This window comes from Vicia villosa, linkage group LG5 (genome assembly GCF_029867415.1).
Source record: "Vicia villosa cultivar HV-30 ecotype Madison, WI linkage group LG5, Vvil1.0, whole genome shotgun sequence".
NCBI lineage: Eukaryota > Viridiplantae > Streptophyta > Magnoliopsida > Fabales > Fabaceae > Vicia > Vicia villosa.
In genome coordinates, this window is record NC_081184.1 from 173,073,216 (window position 1) to 173,093,887 (window position 20,672).

A 20,672-nucleotide genomic window follows, 5' to 3' on the forward strand; every position below is an offset into this window, starting at 1 on the left:
TATAATTGAAAGGAGATAAATAATAAATATTTAAGAATATAATAGAAAAAATATCATTGATTATTCATTGGAATTATAAAACGACTTATACTTAAACACAAATTTTTTTCTAAAATGATTTATAATAAAAAACGGAGAAAATATTTTAATATATTTAAAATAAAAGTCAAACGTAATTTATAAATTGATAGTTATTATTTACTGTGGATATATTTCAATTAAATTCAAATTAATTTTTTAATTTTACTAAACATGTTGTTAATGCTTTACTCGTACGGTGTATGTTTTATGTTTTTTTTATTGAAGTTAATACTATTTGAATCATGACAATAATATATTTGAACTCTAGTAATGTTTTAGTACACCTAAACCAATTTTACACAAATAACAAATAGCAATTAAATTTTTTGAATTTCACTTTTATTACAGTGAGTGCTTATATTTTCTTTTAGGAAAAAGGCTTAATTCATATAATTAATAATAACAGTGTTTTAAAAACCGGACCGGTCGAACCGGGAACCGACCAGGTAACCGGTTTGATTCAATAGCTGGATCGAGAATATCATTGAACCGGTCAAAACCGGTGTAAACCGCTAAAATTGGGAAAACCGGCGGTTTTTGTGAACCGGTGGTTTAAATGCATTTTTTATTTTAAAAAATTAAAACAATGTCATTTTGACTATTTTAATTAAAAATTAAAATAAAAAATAAAAAAATGGTTGTAGATGCGGTTGATTTTGTTATAGATAATTTTGATATTGAAGAAGGAGATCCCAACATTGAAAAAATTTTCTTTTATTGAAATTAAATTTAGTAGACAATGAAATTATTTTGTTATAAATTATTCAATTAAATTATGTTGCGATTAAACTTTTGTTTATATTTTATAATTATGTACTATTTGATTGTGTGTGATACTTATGTGTAAAATTTGAATTTAAATTATGAATTTGTGAATTTTTTTTATAATATGATGTTTTTAAAAAATTTAAGTACTAGTTATATTTTGTACGGACTGAATTATCTGGTTCGACAGATTTTACACCTATATAATTTTGTTATACGACCGGTCTATTCAACCGAGTTATCCGGTTTAACCCGGTTTAGTCATGTGGTTCGACCAGTGACCCAGTGGTTCGACCAATAAACCAGTGACCCAATACCCCACCGGTTTGATGTCCGTTCCAGTTTTTAAAACACTGAATAATAATATTATGGATACATGTTAGTACATCGATAAAATTGTGAAAATTAGTAAAAGATGGAGTCATTTGTGCCAAAGCACGAACAACCTCATTAGCTTGTCTTCTATCGAACTTAACATGAGAGTTTCTAAATAAGAGATGAAGTAATCAGTTACATTCACGTGTAACAACACCAAAATCCGAGTCGTTTGGTTTCAGAGTGTTCACACTATCAACAACGCTTTTGACATCCAATTTGAAATCCACATTATCATATCCCATCTCATGCACCCATTCAATAGATGCCATAAGACCTAGAGCTTCACCAATATCAACTTCTGTAATAGGCAAAAACCATTTCGTTCGGGCTGTAATAAAATGACCCTCGTTATCTTTAAGACAAGCACCTATACCAACCTAATTATTAGAGAATTATGCATCACTGTTACACTTGAAAACGACCAACCGAAGGTTTATTCCACTTAGTGTCAGTTGTCATTTGAACATGAGATACATCGCTGGCTCGAAATTGTTGAGCCTCTCCCCACCCTTACAAAAGTTGCGCAACTCGATTACAAATAGTGTATGGAGAGTCTTTTATAAGATTCCAAATGTGGTTGTTCCTACCTTTCCAGATGCTCCATATGATAGTTGAGAAAACATCCTGTTGATCTTGATTAAAGACCTGCAAGAAAGAAAAAATAACAACAGCAAATGCTCCTCTATTATTGATCAACTACTGCAGCATAGAGCAAAATTCCATTTTTTTTCCAAACACTTAATACTCTTTGGGCACTGAAAAATAAGTGATAGTTGTTCTCTTTTCCTTCCATACAACCAATAGAACCATAAGGGCAATCAACACCTTTGTCTAAAAATTGCCTTCTAATGTTCTAAATCAAGTCACATCTCTCATTAATCCTAAGGTGAGAGTTACTGCTAATGCAATAACGATAAGCATTACAGATAGGGATGAGAATAGGCCAGGCTACATGGACATATAACCTAGCTTATTTAAGGTTAGGCCAAACCAATTTAATAAAAAGGCTAGACTTGGACTTTTTTAAAAGCCTATTTAATTAAACAGGTCAGACTTATGCTATTAAAAAACCTATGAAGTCTTATAAGCCGACCTATATTTTTATATATATTAAAAATAGTCTAAATAGGTTGACTTATATATGCATATATATTATAAAGAAATCTAAATGTGTTGACATATATATGCATATGTATTAGAAAAAAAACTAAATGGGTCCACCTATATATGGATATATAGGCCGATCTATAAGGCTTCTTAATTAATATGGATTAATGGAAAACCTTAATGAGAAACTGACTTTTAAATAGGCTTTCAAGTCAGACCAGACTTTTAAAAAGATCAGGTCAGACAAAAAAAAAAGAGCTTATCATAGATCATAAGCCAGACTCATGTCTTTTAAGTTTATCATAGGACAAACTTAGGTCTTCTAAACTCTAGCCTAACCTAACATATTTCCACCATAACTACGGACGGGGAACCTACCATTCTTTTCCAATTTTCAAACTAACTTATCCACTTGAACTGCCTCGACTAAAGGAGTATTGAGTACCTTTTGCGCGACATCCTCTACTAGAGAAGAAATCACGTTTGAATTCTAATGTTTTTCATTATGACTCATCAAATCCGAGTTATTTGGCCAAAAATCTATCATATAAGAAAGTTAATTGTTCTGGAAATACCAAAAATGCCCTTTTCTCAATTCCTCTTCATTTAGACTATACACGTGGACACTCTCTTTGCATCAGGTTGCTCTCTCTTTCCAATTTCACTTCTCTTCTCTATTTTTCCCATCTTTCTCCTTCTCTTTTTTCGCAAAACCCTATTCACCTTTTCACTAAATGAAAACCTTTCCCTATCAAATATGCAGCCTCAACTTTTCAGATTGCTTGCAGCTATGGTTTTGCTCCAATCAATACAAACCCTATCTCTCTTCATTTTCCTTCCGAAAAGTAAACCAATTTCCTAACTCTTTCTCTGATATTGTTCTTCTGATTTTTGTGCATGCAGTTTTGTTATTGAATCTGGTTGTTGGTTGATGGGTTTGTTGTTCGTTGAGGGTTTGTTGCTGAGTTCGCGATGATGAATATGATGTTGATGGTGACGATGAACACGTTTGCTGATTATATCGTGATATTGATTCTGAACCGTTAATGGTTGTTGTTGAGGGTTACGGTCGTGAAAATTGATGATGTTGGTGACGTTGAAAGTCACAACAAATCGGTGAGATCTTTCTTTGTTTTTTGGTATTTTGAGTTCTATAATCTCTCTTCTTCTCTCAATATTTTGTGAAGGGTTTGTGTAAAAAAATGAGGAAGATGATGATGAAATAAAGTTTCATGAATGTTAGTGTTGTATCAGGTTTACTAAATATGAACTGCGTTCTTTTTCTTTCTTCTCATTGTTTTTGGAAAATTTGTATAGATGATGATGACGATGATGATGGAATTTTAGGGTTTTGAATCTTAATCCCCTGGTACTGAACCGTAACTGTGATGTTATTGTTGATTTTCTGCAGTGAAAATTTTTGTCTCAGATGTTAACTTATTCTTTTTCTCTTTACTGTGAACTAAAGTTTATTTGTGATTTGTAGTAAATATTAGGTCGATGATTGTTCTGTGAAACTGTATGAGGCCTTTAAACATGATTTGAATCATTCCCCTTAAAAATTCTGGTTCCTTCACATAAACCCTAATGATGAATTATGAATCTTCTTGAGACTTCTTATTCATATTCATGTTTGTTCTAACATTACCTCACTTTCTCTTTTCATGTGATAGCGATCGATGTTGGCACAAACAATGAGAAGTTGTTGAGTGATGAGTTTTACGTTGGCCTTAGACATAACCGAGCAACTGGGAAGCTTTGATCATCCCTAACACTCACTGGTTTTTGTACATTGGGTGTGAAATTTCTATATTGCTAACATTGTGTTTGTTCATCGTTGTTTAGGAATATGCGGAGCTTCTAGACAACTTTATGCATGCAGTTAAGCAGAACAATGGAGAGAAAATTCCTGTGCAGGTTATATATCTGATTCAGCATCATGTGTGGCTTTGGTGTTTTGCTTGAATCAATTGTTTTTCTGATTTTATGATTCTTTTGTTTTTCAGTTTGAAGAATGACATTTTCCGGCGAAGAAGAAACGTATGTTCACTCTGCTTTTTCAGTTCTTTTCCACTTTGTTCTTCTTCTCTTTGATTGATAGTTTTTTTTTCTAAATTTTCATGTTAAATTTCTTTCTTTATTCTCAGTCAAATGTCATCTCTAATTTGTTGGTTAATTCAAAATATAGATTGTTCGATTTGGTTTTCAATGAGTTGTTTTGTTTCCGGGATTTATGGTGTCATGGCTGTTGCAGGGAGTTTTATATATCCGATTACCGGAATTGACTCTCTTGGAGGTTTACATCTTTCAATAGATGTTGTTCTTGAAGGACTTGGATATGCAGTTCCTCCAATTATGGCTCTTCTTTTTATACTTGATGTAAGTTCTTTTGGCTATGCAAATGATGATAAGGTTGTGATTTTGTAGGTGCTGGCTGAATCGGATATTAAACCATGTTGCATGGCTGTTGAACCGAAATATTACGACTGTTGTACCGAATGATGTAGGGACTGAACTGAGTCATACAGCTGCTGTACCGAATGATGCAGGCGAGAAACCAAGTTGTACACCTGATATACTGAATATTGCAAGTGCTAAATCAGGTAATAATGCTCATAATTGTTGAAATTCTGCGGTTCTGCGGTTCTGGATTGATAAAATGGAACGGAATAAAATGATTATGTTTGAATTAATAGTTGTTTCAATTCTGATTTTACTTATCTATATGAAAGTGAATTATGTTTTTTAGGTCCTAGAGTACCGGTTTTATGTGCTAAAGGGTTTACAAGTGTTAAAAATTTCACTTGATTAGTGAAGTTATAATTCATTATGAATTTGATATTTCGATAATTGCATATTTTCATGGATTCGGTTGATATCGTTGATCTTTTTGCTGCTACTATCTGATACAAATTACAATTTTGTTCAATTTAAATCCCATAACAACTTTTTCTTGCTTATAGACAATGTGGATCTTGGAACTGCTTGCAAAAAGTACCCCAGAGTGTGATGTCTCAGCGTATCTTGGCGCGTGCGGCTGCTAATTGTGAGAAACCAAAGTCTGGATCAAAGTATCAATATGCAGAGTTCAAATCAACAGGTTAATTCTAAGTTAGGGGTCATTGATCGCGTCCAAGGGAGGTTCGATTCGATTGAGGCAGCTGTTTGAATGATTGAGGAGAATTTCAGTTCGCCGCAGCTCCTTCGACTGAGACTGAATGTTTCTATCGATGTTTCGAGTCTGCTTTGAATCAATGCTGCAGCATTCACGACAGCAAGGCAGTTTCCAACTGGTAAATTTCAAGGAGAATGATCTTTCATCAAAAGAACACAAATAATTAGTAGACATGGTTTCACAAGTCGAGGTTTCCATTGATAAGTTATTTGGTGACTTGAATATTAATGATTTGAAGTCGGATTTTGATGTTATCTTCCAAACAACAGGTTTAGAAAGTCTTTTCTTGTCTCATGTTGAATCCTTCCATTGAGTAAATCAGGCAATAACATGATATTAAAATTAGTTTTCATTTACTCAAAAGTTCATTTAAGTTATCTTTTTTTGTTTTCAGGGTGTAATGAAGAGGTATGGATTTAAGGGAGGTTTAGCATCCCATGGGAATTCTAAAGCACATAGAACCATGGGTTCTACAGGACAACATGATTCTCCTGGAAGGGTCAGATGGAGTCCTTTATATTAGCTTTCTGTTTTTGTATATATTTAAAATATGTTAGATTAAGTTTCTGTATAATTTTCTTTAATTATTTTCTTTACATATATGTTTCTCTCCTATAGTTGTTATGCTAATATACTTTTTCCTCACTGTTCAGGTAAAAAGATGCCTGGGAGAATGGGTGGGAAGCAAAGAACAGTAAAAAATGTATAGGTCTACAAAATTGATCCAGCAAGAAATTTGATGTGGGTGAAAGGCCAGGTAATTGTTTTTATATACTAACGATTATTCACATTAATTTACTTGCTTTTGGAGGAGGTGATAATTTCTGCTAATGTAATATTTGCTATATGCTGGTTTGCTGATTCCATACTAATGTTTTCCTTTATTTTTGTCACACTAATATGCATTGCATAACTAAACATGAAAAACTTCATCCACTATCAGAAATGACAATCTTATTAAAACTTTGTGTTTTGACTTTTATGAAGGGAGAGATGCAACCGATGATTTTGAAGACGCTGGCCACAGAAAAAGTGCAAGAGAACTCATGGAGAAATATTATATTGGTGAATATGACACTTCGTCTACGATTTCACCAAGAAAGGTCATTCGAAAAGTTCACGACGCAGCTGGAGAATACACCGTATTTGGGTTTTTCTCTAGCTGTAGTTGACATCTCTGTGGTGGTTGGTTTCTTATACTTACAGAAGAAGTAATTGTTGGTTTCATATATTCATTCTTTTTGCAGTTGTTGTTGCTGCTGAAAATGAAGCATTGCAGCAATGTAGCTTTACTATATTGTCACTTTGTTGATTTTGTAACCATCTTCTAGACTGCTTCAGACGCCGGCGGATACTGCTTTGTCAAAACCTAACTTTTGTAGCTCATTTAGAAAAGGCTAGATCTTTTACTATTCATATGCTCATGCTTTTGCTAATTTCTGCAGTAAGTAGACCCTATTATAGAGAGGCTGGATCCCAAGCACTACATTAGTTACAGGCTATTAAGGCCTGCTACTAAGTATCATGATGGAAAACACTATAGAGTGTGTATAAGTTTATATTTGTGTATTATTCTTTCTCAAAATTTTTATACATACTCTTGCGGTAAGCTTACGACTGGTTGTTGCTTATAATAGAGAACATATGCCCGTACTGTAACTATAGTCAAAATACAACTTACACCTAAAAAATATTATTATAACAGATGTGTAACTATTATGTCCTCCACTTTTTCTCGCCATTTAATTATGATACGGCATAAATATGGCATCTAGAATAGAGTTAATCAAATGTTCCCCTCTAGATCTTGCCCTTCATTGGCAGGATCTTATAAAACTAAACATGAATCCTGCAAAAGTTATGTACTTAAGTGGCCATTCTCTTAAGAGTTGCATACAACCTGAAAAACGGTGTCCCTATTAAGCCATGGCTGCAGACTGATAATCATGATACAACTCTTGGATTTCATACCATTGCTTGAGTGTAAGTGCATTCATTAGCTGCAACAAAGGGAACACAATAGATGTATGATCCAATATGACCAAGCTTCCACGACAGTGACTAAATGCTTTTGCAATAAATGAATACCCTATGTTACTACATTACTTTTGTCTAGCAAAATGAATTTTGATTGTACCACTGTGCAGTTGTTTTTGTATGTTCATGATTTGTTACTCTGATGAAACTCACTAAAATTTGAATATAGAATAGGTAAGGTTCTCATACTTCTGTTAATAAAAATTGAGGCAAGTCCTTTAAGGTAGATGTAGAATAAACATGGAATATTTGAATATAGAATAGATATAAGCATTCTTACATGTATTCTACTAAATGTCTAAACTAATCACTTTATTTGCTACAAATATGTTTTGGTTTTTTGATATTGACTTTAACCAAAGCTCATTGATAATTTGAGCTAACCACTTTCTTCGTCGGGTATATGTTTATGCAGGTGGAATTGTTAACAACACACTAAGACCAACAATTCCGAATTATTGTGATCTTGAATGGAGGACACTGATGGAGCAATGTTGGGCACCAAATCTAGCAGCCAGGCCATCTTTCACAGTAATATCGAGTCGGTTGCGTATTATGTCTTCGACAACTAGCCTGGCCAAATCACCAGGCCTTAAGGCATCCAAATGATTGAAACAAATGCATGGTGGTGTAGTGTTTGTTTCTATCTTTTTCCATTATTATAGGCATGGATGCTTTCTTTTTTTAATATGGAAATTGATGGTTCATTGATTGGTCATCATCCATGGAAGTATTTGAAGTATTTGATGATGACTGGGGAGGAACGAACATATGCGAGAAAGAGGCAGCCTGCAATTTCTGTATAGCTTAACTTCATTAAATAGTAAATTTTATATTTATCTACTGATAGAAATCCTTATAACGACACTGTTTTTACAGTGGAGAGGTACAAGCTGTCAAAGGAATTCATAAATCTTTGAGTGTTGGCGAAGTTGTGTGGGCTCCATCAAATGAAAGATTGGTCTTAAGTGCTACAACACGAATCAAAATCTTATGAAAATGAGATACAGTAAGTCGTTTCAATTTGATTTCTTTTGAAAGTGATTTTGTTTTATTAAGTTTGGTTATGTTGAGCTGAAACGTAAAGGTGTTATGATGCAACTCATTTGTGGGATACTTTGATTATACACTCTGTTTGGCACATCAGTCAGGTTTCACTCTTCGATCTCCTATTGATTTTGAATGGTGGTTACTCTCTCATATTTATTCTACTTCTCCTTACTTGTGTTTCCGTAGTGTAGTTTGATTCTATTGTGTTGATGTCGATGATGTGAAGTTTTGCGTCGTGACTTCAGTCTGCAGGTTGTGTTGTGGAGGAGTTTGTCTGAGAACATTTTGGAACTGAGGCTTGACTGAGAATAGTTCTCTTCTTGTAGTGCTGAACTTTGAAAACTAATATTGCTTTATGTGTTGCTATTCATTAATTCTGTCCTCCATTCAACTGCTGCTATGGTCTGGCTGTTGGTTTTGGACATACAAGGTGAAAAAGTCGCCTTATTCTTGAGAAGATGCTTCTTATCTCACACAAAGCTCCCTTGGTCTTCCTGATGACAGATGGAGAAGTATAGGTGATACAATTTCTCCACAATGAACCTTCTTTAGGCACTAAGAATTTGTGTTTTTACTGATATGGTGACTGTTATTAATAGATGAAGCAACAAAGGAAGATCTTGTGCTAAGCTTATGGGAGAAGTCATATATGGAGAGCTACATGACAGAGATGCGGAAAGAATCAAAGCGCAGAAGATAGCTCCTACAGTTGCTTCACCTCCTGTTTTCAAAGGGCAAAATTTTGTTTTACTTTTGAAATTGATCTGAATTACAACGTGATAGTTAAAATTATACTTCAAAATTATTTATTATGGGTAGCTTTATTAATATTTTTGGGAGGGAGGAGAGTAAAATCGTTCTGGTTAAATACAAAATCTTATATTTATAAATAAGATGTACTAAGTTAGCACATGAAGTTTAAATAGGCTGGCACTTTGACTGTCTGTAAACGAAAACCAAAGGAAACTGGTTTAGGTATTGCTACATTCTTTTAATATAGGTACTTAACCTCAGTCTTGCAGCAGTTGAATGTTTGGCAGTGGTTTTGTGCACCTGTTGTTCAATAAGTATGAGAAGTTTTAGCAGAATGCGGCATGTTCTAGCAGAGTTATGAATTGTGTGAAGTACTTTTGCTTTTCATTATTGTAGTTTGGTGCATAACAAATTTCAATTTGGAATAATGTTGAAGTTATCATAAAAATGAAATGAAAGAAATTTGTCGATGATAATATCCTTTTATGTTCTTTTGATAGTAACTAAACACTGTCATAATGTCAAAGAGTAGTCTCAGGTTTCTCAAATAATTGTTTTCTTATACTTGGGGCATTTCCCGTCAAATACATTGCATTTTCAAATCTTGTGATGAAACTCATACATTTGAGAGTTAATGGCTATCACATACAAGTACTTAGTTAGGATGTGCCCAGCAAATACATATTATTTTATATCACAATCTTTATTTTTAAGTTTTTTAAATTTAACTTTTCTATTTATCAATTTATATAAGTGTTGTTTCTCTTGGGGTTCAATTTATAGTTCTAAAAAGTTTTTTACAATTTTGGATTTTAAAAAGAGTATAATATATAAGAAAATTTATGCTTCTAAAATGAAATTAATAATATTTTTTAAGTTAGTTTTAGTGTATAAAATAAGATGCTAAAATAATATTATGTTTTAATAAATCTTTTGTACACGAGAACATTAAGTTATTGATCAAAATATTGATAATTAACGGGACATGAAGTTACTGATCAAATTGATTATTAACGGGACATGAAGTTACTGATCAAAATATTTTTTAAGGTTGACGGAGACATGAAATTATTGATCAAACTAATATTTATACACGGAAACATGAAATTATTGATCAAAATATTGATTATTAACGGGACATGTAGTTACTGATCAAAATATTTTTTATTAATTATATATTCAATTATTATTTTTTCACAGATAAACAACTTAAATAAATGCGCGTCCCATACCAGAACCCGTGCGAACGCACGAGTTTATTACTAGTTATCTAAAAAATTACTGCCAAACAACCACTTTTAATTATAAACCAAAATATTCTCGTAAACCGATACTCCATATATAACCTAATTGCACCCTAAATTTAAAACTTAGAATGCTCCGCGACACATATCCGGAGTGCTTACATTTCTTAGCACATTATTAAACCAATCTTTAAGATTATTTACATATTATTGTTTTATGACATGATAAATTATTCAAGCTTTTTTCCATAGAAAAAACATAAACAGTATTGACTCTAATTATTCATTCTACTTTTTCTTTTTCTAGAAAAGACACTACTAATTCAATAATCACCCTTTTAGTGATATTATTAAATCAAACTTGCTTTCTCCACTAACCCATAAAAACAAAAATGAACTACAGTTAATACTATAATCAAACACAATACACAAAGACCATTCTACCCCTGTCACACTGGTTCTTCGTCCTCTGTTTTTCTCTCTCTATAAAACCCTTTCTCTCTCTAGAATCTCTAAACCCCAAACCAAACCAAACCAATGGCTTCACTCTCTCTCTTACGCCAAAACCACTTCTTCTCCGCCACCCTCCCAACCCGACCCGAACCCAAATATGCCGCCGCTCCAACAAGAGTCCGAATGTCTCTCCAAGAAAACGCGCCCACACTCGCCGTCGTCGGCGTCACCGGTGCCGTCGGCCAAGAGTTCCTCTCCGTCCTCTCCGAGCGCGACTTCCCATACAGCTCCATCAAAATGCTGGCATCCAAACGCTCCGCCGGCCGCCGGTTAACGTTCGAGGACAAAGAGTATGTCATAGAGGAGTTGACGGAGGAGAGCTTCAACGGCGTCGACATTGCTCTGTTCAGCGCCGGTGGATCGATCAGCAAGAAGTTTGGGCCTATTGCGGTGGATAGAGGAACTATTGTTGTTGATAATAGCTCCGCGTTTCGAATGGATGAGAATGTGCCGTTGGTGATACCTGAAGTGAACCCGGAAGCCATGGCTGGAATTAGGGTTGGATTGGGAAAAGGTGCTCTCATTGCTAATCCTAATTGTTCCACCATTATTTGCTTGGTGGCTGCTACTCCTCTTCATCGACGTGCTAAGGTTTAATCTTTTTCTACTTTTGGTTTTTATTTTCGTGCGATTTTGTAACTGGTTTTTGAATTGAATAGGATTTCTGGTTGGAAATGGTAGTTGATTCTTTTTGATAATTGATTTTTTTTTGGTTGAAATAAGTGATTTTGTAAAATTGATTGTGTATGTTTGGTTTAGCTTTTGGAAGAGTACAAATCAATTCTAGAGTTGTAAAATTGAGTTTGGAATGATTTTGAGGTGTTTGGGTCTTCTAAAGTAGAACTGAATTTCCCTACATAAGTGATTCTTCTTAAAGCTAGAATTTATAGTTTTTGAATTTAAACTTGATTTTTACATTGAAATTTAGTCAAATAAATCAATTTACATTCCACTCACTTTTAACTAGAATCAATTCACTCTGCAAAATTGATTATAGTTAAGAGTGATTTGAAATATAGTTATTTAGGTTTAGATAGTTTGCTATATGGAGGAGACAAACAAATTTGATTTCGGAGGTGTAGACTTGGTTGTGACATGTTTGGATATGAGCAAAATTGATTCTAGATTGAAGCTATAATTTGGAAGTTTTGCTTCGACAATTGATTTTAACCTCATATAACCTTTAATTAATTCATTCAAAATCAATTTTTATTACGGTAAAACCAAACACACACTTAGTCAAACAATTAATTTGAAGTTAAATATTGATTGGAGGATCAATTTTGCTTCATTATAGAGTGAAACCAAACAAACACTTATGGTGTATACTCTTTGATAGGGCTAGGGTTTAGATGTCATTTTATTTTATTGTGTGATTTTATTTTGGTATTTGTGTCATTTTTTTATTCTGTTTGATTTGATAAATGTTGCAGGTGGTACGCATGGTTGTTAGTACCTATCAGGCTGCTAGTGGTGCTGGTGCTGCTGCAATGGAAGAACTTGAGTTGCAAACTCGCGAGGTTTGATCCATATCGCATATTCTACATGGAACTAATGTGAGGGGAAACTGGTTTCCGAGCCTCTGATCATGAATTTTAAGTTTTTTTTGTTCTTTTTGTTTTTGTATGTAGGTATTGGCAGGAAAACCACCAACATGTAACATATTTAGTCGACAGGTATGCGATGCTCTTTGTACATCTCTTGTGATTTTAAGTTCAACAAATGTTTCTTGATGAAGTTACTATTTTGCAGTATGCTTTTAATCTGTTCTCACATAATGCGCCTATTCTTTCAAACGGATATAATGAAGAAGAAATGAAATTGGTCAAGGAAACAAGAAAGATTTGGGTAGGTTATGTTGTTTATTTGCATTTTTTTTCATGTATCATGTTATGAAACTCTTTAACCTTAGTTCACTATACTTTTTTTTTTTCCAGAGCGACAAGGATGTTAAAATCACGGCAACATGTATACGAGTTCCTGTTATGCGGGCTCATGCTGAGAGCGTAAATCTTCAATTTGAGACGCCCCTCGATGAGGTAGCCCATGCTTTTTTATCTTTATGTTGTCGCCCAAAGATCACATAGCTTTACATTCAAAACATTTAAGCAGGGTCATGTCATTTTGTGCATGCCTACAATCATGGTTATGCAGGACAAAGAAATGTGTTATGATACCGGAACTGAATTTCTTTGGTTTTAATATCCTCAGGACACAGCAAGAGATATTTTGAAGAATGCTCCGGGTGTAGTAGTAATTGACGACCGTGAATCCAATAATTTTCCTACTCCATTGGAAGTGTCAAACAAGGATGACGTTGCTGTTGGCAGAATTCGCCGTGACCTATCTCAGGATGGGAATCAAGGGTATAGTTTCTTCTGTTACAATATATTAGTATCAGTTTTCAATCAGTTTTGCACTTCATTATGATCATTTTACATCAATGGTGGATTGTACACACAGGTTGGACATTTTTGTTTGCGGGGATCAAATTCGCAAGGGAGCTGCACTTAACGCAATCCAGATCGCCGAAATGTTGCTGTGAGTTCTGATATATCAAAGTTTTGGTACCTCAAAATTACGCCGCCGCAGCTTTTGAGTCAGTTTTGTATCTGCTTGTTGGTAGGGGTTATTCTTAGTTTTTGTAAGGTTTAGTTAGTCAAGAGAATTTTTCAAGTATCTGGTAATTCACTAGCTTGAACTATTTCTTCTTCATGGCCTTAATTATTTACATAATTTCTGTAGTTCACCCCATGTGGGAATGAATAACAAGCATTGGTTATGGCATGTGAAATATATCATCTAATACTCCTTGATTTTGGGAGTGAGAATATGTTGACTAGCTACCCCCTTTTCTGTCATTTATTCTACTAAACACACATAATGTTATAAATCATTGTTTTTATCTTTAATAAGAAGTAAATTACAATAATTTATTTTAATGGGTTTGAAAATATTTAAATCTAAGAAACACCATGCAATTTATCTTCTAACTGGGTTTGGACTTTGGAGGACAGTGTCAAGGGTAATGTGAAAAAGAAAAGATTAAAGGCAGGGTAAAAGAAACTGTAAATAAAAAAAGATAGAAGAATCAAGAATCGGGTGCAGACATAAGTGTTACATCTTTTATTTTAGCAAATCTCAACCTTTAAATTAGTTTCGAATCTAATGCAACAAGCTACCTGAAAAACCTAATTTGTATTTTTCTTCAATTAAAATCTCTTTTATTCTCTTGTTGGACTAAACACAAGCACCCTTCTCTTTCTTTCTAAGGAAAGGTCTTCCCAAACAACACTAGGATCCCTTTTCAATTTTGCTACCATTTTCCTGTAGAATTGATTATTGCCGAACCAATTAGGATAGGATATTAGGGATATGCTAAATCAACTTAATCATAACATCTGGATAGAGCATCTACATCTTTACTTTCCAACACCCCGAATTGGTAGCCAAGGAACTTGACATCTTTATTTTCGTACACCCCGAATTGATAGCCAAGAAACTTGGCCAACCAACACGGTTGGTGCGAGGAGGATACTCTCAGTTGTAAAAAAAAAAAAACTACAGACTCTTATGGTCTCTATAAACCGCAAATGGTTTGCATAATAAATAGTAGGAATGCAAGGAATAAGGCCATCAACTCCTTTTAATATACTGATTTGGATAGGTTCTCTTTAGATAAAGCTTTGCTATTAGTTGCCTAATTTGCATAAACACAGCTCATATTCCTCTCCCTGCCTCATCACACTCCACTTCAAATGGCACAGAAAAATTCGGTGCCAACATCGGGAAGTGGTCATGATTTGTTTCAATTAATTGAAAGCAACTAAAGTCATTGTCTCCATGAAAATTTGTCCTTGTTCATCAACTCAGTCAAAGGCCACTCCATAATGCACTATTTTTTTTTATCAAGTGACCATTCTTCACCAGAAATGGTGTGGCCCTAGTAGTCTACTTTTTGACAACCAAATCTGCATGTAGCTCTGTTAGCCACAAAACATTGACTTACTTTTGTTGTTATGTTGTTAATGCTTGTTTCGTAATATCCTCGCGACCATCCCCCAACTTGATGTTTTTTTGCAGTTATTTGAGTGATTTTGAGACACAACGCAATTGCAATTTCTAGCCCCACCATCATCAATCATTGGCTAACTTCTCCTATTTTCACTCATACTTTTCTGGACCCCAGAACTAAGACACATATTGTTCGCATGGAATTTGTAAAGAGTCAGATGGAATTTATCACCACCCTTGAAACATTGGCCCTTAGTTCGCCTTTCTGCCACTTCATCACTGTGAAAGCTCCTAACACCCTTCCACCACTCAAATGCCCAAAGCCTTTTCTGTGGATTCTTAGGATTCAAGGTTCTCACTCTCCTTACTTAATTCAGTCCGAACGAAGCTCTGTAGCTGCATCTGCTGAGCTAACGCTTGTAGTGTTTTTTCACTTCACCCATCTGTTCCTCCAAATCGTCAATTCTATCTCTCATCTCAGTTTGTTGTGCCATCTAGTGTCACTGAAAATTGGCGTGGTATTGATCCGACAAGTCAGATCAAAATTCTTTATACGCCCCTATTCTCTCTTCCTCCACCTCTATATACTTGCTAACTAACACATGCTTTTCATTCCTTCTTGTGCAAACTCATCTGCCTTCATTCCCTTTTCCCATTTTCTTTCCTGCAATTTTCACATCTTGGGCTTTATTATCCAAGTTAACGATATTGTTCTAATGTGGATATATAGCATACGTAGCCAAGAAATGCATCATCATGAGTTTCAAATTTGGGTTACATCGCTGCCTTCATTCCCTTCATATAGGTTACATCTGACTTTGAGCTAAGAAATGCATCATCTTGAGTTTCAAATTTGGCAGTTGGCACCAAAACAATGTCTATTTTTATCTAAATACTAGAGAAATTTGCATCTCTAGATTTTTTTGTATGAATCTTTGTTTTCTTACGCTAATAATAATATATTTTATTCTCAATTTTCTTATGATTTTGATTTTGACAATAATAATACTGCTATTTTTCTGTTTGACGATCCAGTTATTATTACTACACAATCCCAACAACCTACTTTATCTCTTAGTATCATTACAAACATTGACCTTGTCCAAACACCTGGACTAAACCTTGCCAACTAATTCCAAATACTAATGCGCCTCCCAACTGCTTAAAATCAACCAGAATTAAAAGGGATCCTGCTTACTGCCCAGAATTTCACATACAACAACCAAAGCCACTTACCAAAATGAAGAACTCATTAGACGTAGATGACTATTCAGTTAGAAAAATTTATCCTTCCAATCCAAACACACAATGTAACATGTTAAACAAAATAAATTTTACGCAGACTTAAATTGTCATTGTTGAGTCGACCAATAATGTCATTGGGTAAAACCACACAACTGCAAGCCGGCACCTGCTGGATGTCTATACTACTACTATAAACATATTTTCCGCTTAAGAACTTTCGTTATCAAATTTCTATTTACTCAGTAAACAATTATTTTATAAAGAGATGGAAGGTTTTCTAAACATTATACATGCATTTTTAACACACCATAATTGAGTTTTCTGTTAAAAAATGAATATGTTGATGGAAAAACTCACGTTAAAAAACATGTTGATTATTGTGTAGCAGGAACGACTATTAATAGCCTAAAATTGGTGGTGTAGTACAAATTTAACACAGGCTCTTTACAGAGTTAAAACCGTTACATACACTCCTTAATTGTACATGTTAAAAAAGATCCACAAAACACTAGCCTTGTCCACCCAAATTCACCAGTATATATCAATAAAAACTGAAGGCTTTTCAGTCCACAGTGCCTAATTACCAAGACTTTAAGGCAAAATAAGATCCAACTGCAACATATACTCATGGTAATACTAGCTTATTTTGGGTTCCTAAGAACAATGATGACAGAATCTCCACGAAGGAACATCTTGCTGATGAATCTATCCTTGTTCACTGGCTGAGCTTTCTTCTTTCCTTTACCAGTCTTTGGAACCTGAAACAAGCATGAAATTCAGCTAATATAACAAGTACTAGAGAAGTATAAGAGCAAATTTAAATGGATAAGACATACCTCTGTCCACATTTCCCTGACATTTTCAAGAACCATGTTGCAGTGCCTATCAAATGCCCTGACACGACCTAGAAGCTTTTTGTTGTTGCGACAATTTATCAGTACCTGTAAAAGTTTCAAATTAAACGACAAATTAAATACATTCTGAACTCACAATCGATGTGATATACAAAATACAAGAGATAAACATACCTGTGTATTATTTTTAACACTCATCATGAGTACAGAAAGTGGTCCAGTATTGAACTCTTCTTCCTCATTCTTCCCCACCGGCTGTAACAATCAAACAGATAAAGAATATTAAACAACCATCCTCATTCTCCCTCAAATAATGTGTAAACTATTGATCAAAAAGATCATTGAAAGTTAAATAACTTACTTCTTCTTCCATTGGACGGCTGAGAAGTTAAAACAGAAAACAAATAAACTTGTTAGACAGATGCAAACAAAATAAGATGGTAATTATAGAAGATTTAACAAAACAATTAACCAGAGACTACATACCTCATTCTGGAAAAGAGTATGGGGCAGATGTCAAATTCTTCTAGCAAAGTTGAAACTGACAACAGCAAGAACAAACAATCAATCATAATGATTAAGTGGAACAAGAAAACACGGTACTAAAATAAAATTTTAAATCAGCTACAAATAGCAAATAAAAATCATACTACAACACAAGATTTGAAAGCCAAGCCTCTTCAGTTCAGGTTTCCATGTAATTTCCGCATGGGCAACTCAGTAGAACGAAAGTTATTTTTGATCATCCTCAGAGGCTATTTTTAGGTGTTTCATGGCAGGAAAAGACTTCATGTGACAGAACTTTAACAAGAAATAAAAATAAAGATAGAAAATCAACAATAGCACTTAGCAACTGATTACAAAAATCTAAAATAAATTGTAACAAATAAAAATAATTATAAACAATACAATGAGAAATATAAACATTAAAGGCCTCTTCAGTTCAGGTCTCCATAAAATTTCCGCATGGATAACTCAGAAGAACGAAAGTTATTAGTTTGATCATCATCAGAGGATTTAGCAACAGATTTTCAAGGCAAAATGTGATTTTAAACATGTGAAGACCAAGGCCAGCAAAAAATAACATTGAGCAAACAAGAAATTACACAATCAAACTAAGGTAGAACATCCTAATACAATGACCTATATAGTAAACAAAAGAATTGTATTCTATAAAATTGCACACAAAAGAAAATGAAAGCAAAATTTGACAAAAGTCTCTTCAGTTCAGGTCTCCATATAATTTCCGCATGGACAACTCAGAAGAACGAAAGTTATAAGTTTGATCATCATTAGAGAGTACATTTAAGTTGGGTGTCACAACACTGACAAATAAGAGCAGACAACAGCAAACTGGAACAGGCCAAATACAACAGCTAAAGGCAAATATAAATTGCAAAGAAAATGAAATAGAAGACATGAGACAAAGAGAAAAACTATTGAAAAAACCTCTTCAGTTCAGGTCTCCATATAATTTCCGCATGGATAACTCGGAAGAACGAAAGTTATTAGTTTAATCATCCTTAGAGGTTTTTTAATTAGGGTTTCAAGAAGTACAGACTTCACAATAAAGCTTGAAACAAACAACTATAAATAAATTAAGTAAAGTCTCTTCAGTTCAGGTCTCCAAAAATCTTCCGCATGGATAACTCAGAAGAACGAAAGTTATTTCTTTTTGATCATCCTAAGAGACTTGTTTCACTGGTTTTAAAAATTTGAAAACAGAATTAACTGATGAAACCCTAGAAATTGGGGGAAGAAAAATAAAGTTTGAACATAACTGACACTAAAAGCAAGCATGTCAAACATATTCAATGGTGAATCAAACTGGAATAAAAGCAAACAAAATGAAGTTAATACAGAGACAATGTTGAAGAACAAATTCAAAATCAATTAAAACTACAACAAAGAATCACGAAAGTAATGGAATAATTTGCATAGATAGATGCAAGAATTTGTTAGAATAAGGGTTTCAAGAAGTATAGACTTCACAAGATTTAATCAAACAATAAAGCTTGAAACAATCAAGAAACTATCCCTACAATTAAACAAAATTAAAGTCTCTTCAGTTCAGGTCTCCAAAAATCTTCCGCATGGATAACTCAGAAGAACGAAAGTTATATTGTTTTAAACATCATCAGAGACTTATTTCACTGGTTTTAAAATTTTGAAAACAGAATGAAACCCTAGAAATTGAAAGAAAAAAAGTTTGAACATAGCTGAATCCAAAATCAAGAATGTTAACATATTCAATCGGTGAATTAAACTTGAATAAAAGCAAACACAGTGAAGTTAATGCAGAGAAAATGTTGAAGAGCAATGAAAACTACAACAAAAAACGAAACACGGTAATCATGAAAGTAATGGAACAATTTGCACAGATAGATGCAAGAATTCGAAAGAAATGGCATGAACTGAAAGTACGCAAGCAAGTAGAGAGGGAGAAATATACCTCAGATCTGGAAAAAACGAGAGCTACGAGCAAGAACACCGATTGGGATCTACTACGCTCGCTACTCTTTATAGTGATAAAATCTTAAAACCCTAATTCTATTGCGATTTTGTTTTTGACGGATCAAAGATTCAAAACCCTAGTTTCGTGTCAAGACCCATTTTCAAATGTTGGGTTGGAAGCCCAAACCTAATTTTATCGAAGCCCAGTTTATTAGAAGTTACAAAATTCTTCTTCTTACCCTACATATTCTACTCCTACACCTACAAAGTATATGGATTTCTCATTTAAACCATATAGAATTTTAAATATTTGAGGGATTTGATTTTTTTTTAATTTAAAATTTTTTATGAGAAAAATTAAATTTTCTCAAACTCAAATATTTTTAATTTTCCTAAATAAATAATCATTAAAACAAAAGAGCGATACTATAAATAGGTGTTTTTATGTTAAGAAAAAAAGGTATATGAACTGACAGTCTAAAATATTTTTACACTGTCAATCAATCACAAACATGTATCCAATTAAAACACAATTTTAATTTTAAAAAAACCTTTAAACTCATAGCGATACTATAAATAGGTGTTTTTATGTTAATATTTACACATGATTTATTATATATATTTTATGTTAATATTTCGATCTTACACATGATTTAATATATATATATATATATATATATATATATATATATATATATATATATATATATATATATATATATATATATATATATATATATATATATATATATATATTATATATATATATATATATATATATATATATATATATATATATATATATTATATTATTTCTACAATTACATATGTGATATGTGAGATGGTTTGTAAGAGGTTGCATGGAAAATTATATCGCCTGCATTTTATGCATTTTAGAGCTAGGAGTGTGTAAGGGGTGAGTGCATTTTGGACAGTTTTCTTGTGTTCAGAATCAATATTTTGTTTTTTTAGAGTTTTATTGAGTAGATGTTCCTTAGAAAA

General features: G+C 33.4%; 2 protein-coding genes and 6 non-coding genes across 9 annotated transcripts; 1 reads left to right on the top strand and 7 right to left on the bottom strand.

Annotated features, from left to right (window-relative positions):
* The first annotated feature begins 11,029 nt into the window (after positions 1-11,029).
* LOC131604018 (uncharacterized) lies at positions 11,030-13,936 on the top strand. Its single transcript, XM_058876506.1, has 7 exons — positions 11,030-11,694; positions 12,537-12,623; positions 12,735-12,779; positions 12,856-12,951; positions 13,041-13,142; positions 13,315-13,469; positions 13,567-13,936. The coding sequence occupies exons 1-7, from the start codon at positions 11,128-11,130 to the stop codon at positions 13,646-13,648; spliced, it is 1,134 nt and encodes a 377-aa protein (XP_058732489.1). The 5' UTR covers positions 11,030-11,127; the 3' UTR covers positions 13,649-13,936.
* A 2,779-nt stretch (positions 13,937-16,715) lies between these two features.
* Positions 16,716-19,806, bottom strand: LOC131604020 (uncharacterized). Of its 2 annotated transcripts, none has more exons than XM_058876507.1 (6): positions 19,669-19,806; positions 17,703-17,757; positions 17,578-17,596; positions 17,391-17,471; positions 17,199-17,303; positions 16,716-17,120 (listed from the first exon to the last, which is right to left on the bottom strand). In XM_058876507.1, exons 2-6 carry the CDS (start codon positions 17,705-17,707, stop codon positions 17,004-17,006), a joined length of 327 nt encoding a protein of 108 aa, XP_058732490.1. In that variant the 5' UTR covers positions 17,708-17,757; positions 19,669-19,806; the 3' UTR covers positions 16,716-17,003. The 2 variants fall into 2 exon arrangements, with proteins under 2 accessions (XP_058732490.1, XP_058732491.1); XM_058876508.1 differs by lacking the exon at positions 19,669-19,806 and adding an exon at positions 17,867-18,017.
* On the bottom strand, positions 17,891-17,972 carry LOC131608440 (small nucleolar RNA Z159/U59). Its single transcript, XR_009285701.1, has one exon. It is a non-coding gene; the product is annotated as a small nucleolar RNA Z159/U59 (small nucleolar RNA).
* LOC131608437 (small nucleolar RNA Z159/U59) lies at positions 18,149-18,232 on the bottom strand. The gene has a single exon (XR_009285698.1). It is a non-coding gene; the product is annotated as a small nucleolar RNA Z159/U59 (small nucleolar RNA).
* On the bottom strand, positions 18,433-18,516 carry LOC131608435 (small nucleolar RNA Z159/U59). The gene has a single exon (XR_009285696.1). It is a non-coding gene; the product is annotated as a small nucleolar RNA Z159/U59 (small nucleolar RNA).
* Positions 18,664-18,747, bottom strand: LOC131608439 (small nucleolar RNA Z159/U59). Its single transcript, XR_009285700.1, has one exon. It is a non-coding gene; the product is annotated as a small nucleolar RNA Z159/U59 (small nucleolar RNA).
* LOC131608438 (small nucleolar RNA Z159/U59) lies at positions 18,824-18,909 on the bottom strand. Its single transcript, XR_009285699.1, has one exon. It is a non-coding gene; the product is annotated as a small nucleolar RNA Z159/U59 (small nucleolar RNA).
* LOC131608436 (small nucleolar RNA Z159/U59) lies at positions 19,276-19,361 on the bottom strand. The gene has a single exon (XR_009285697.1). It is a non-coding gene; the product is annotated as a small nucleolar RNA Z159/U59 (small nucleolar RNA).
* Positions 19,807-20,672: the final 866 nt, after the last annotated feature.

Bases quoted from the DNA above. Each gene is read 5' to 3' on its own strand.
- LOC131604018 (XM_058876506.1), top strand. From the start codon at position 11,128: ATGGCTTCACTCTCTCTCTTACGCCAAAACCACTTCTTCTCCGCCACC. The intron at 12,952-13,040 runs GTAGGTTATGTT...TTTTTTTTCCAG, and splicing joins AGGAAACAAGAAAGATTTGG to AGCGACAAGGATGTTAAAAT. The intron at 13,143-13,314 runs GTAGCCCATGCT...TAATATCCTCAG, and splicing joins TTGAGACGCCCCTCGATGAG to GACACAGCAAGAGATATTTT.
- LOC131604020 (XM_058876507.1), bottom strand. The intron at 17,304-17,390 runs GTATGTTTATCT...AAACTTTTACAG, and splicing joins GTGTTAAAAATAATACACAG to GTACTGATAAATTGTCGCAA. The intron at 17,121-17,198 runs GTATGTCTTATC...TGCTTGTTTCAG, and splicing joins TCAGGGAAATGTGGACAGAG to GTTCCAAAGACTGGTAAAGG.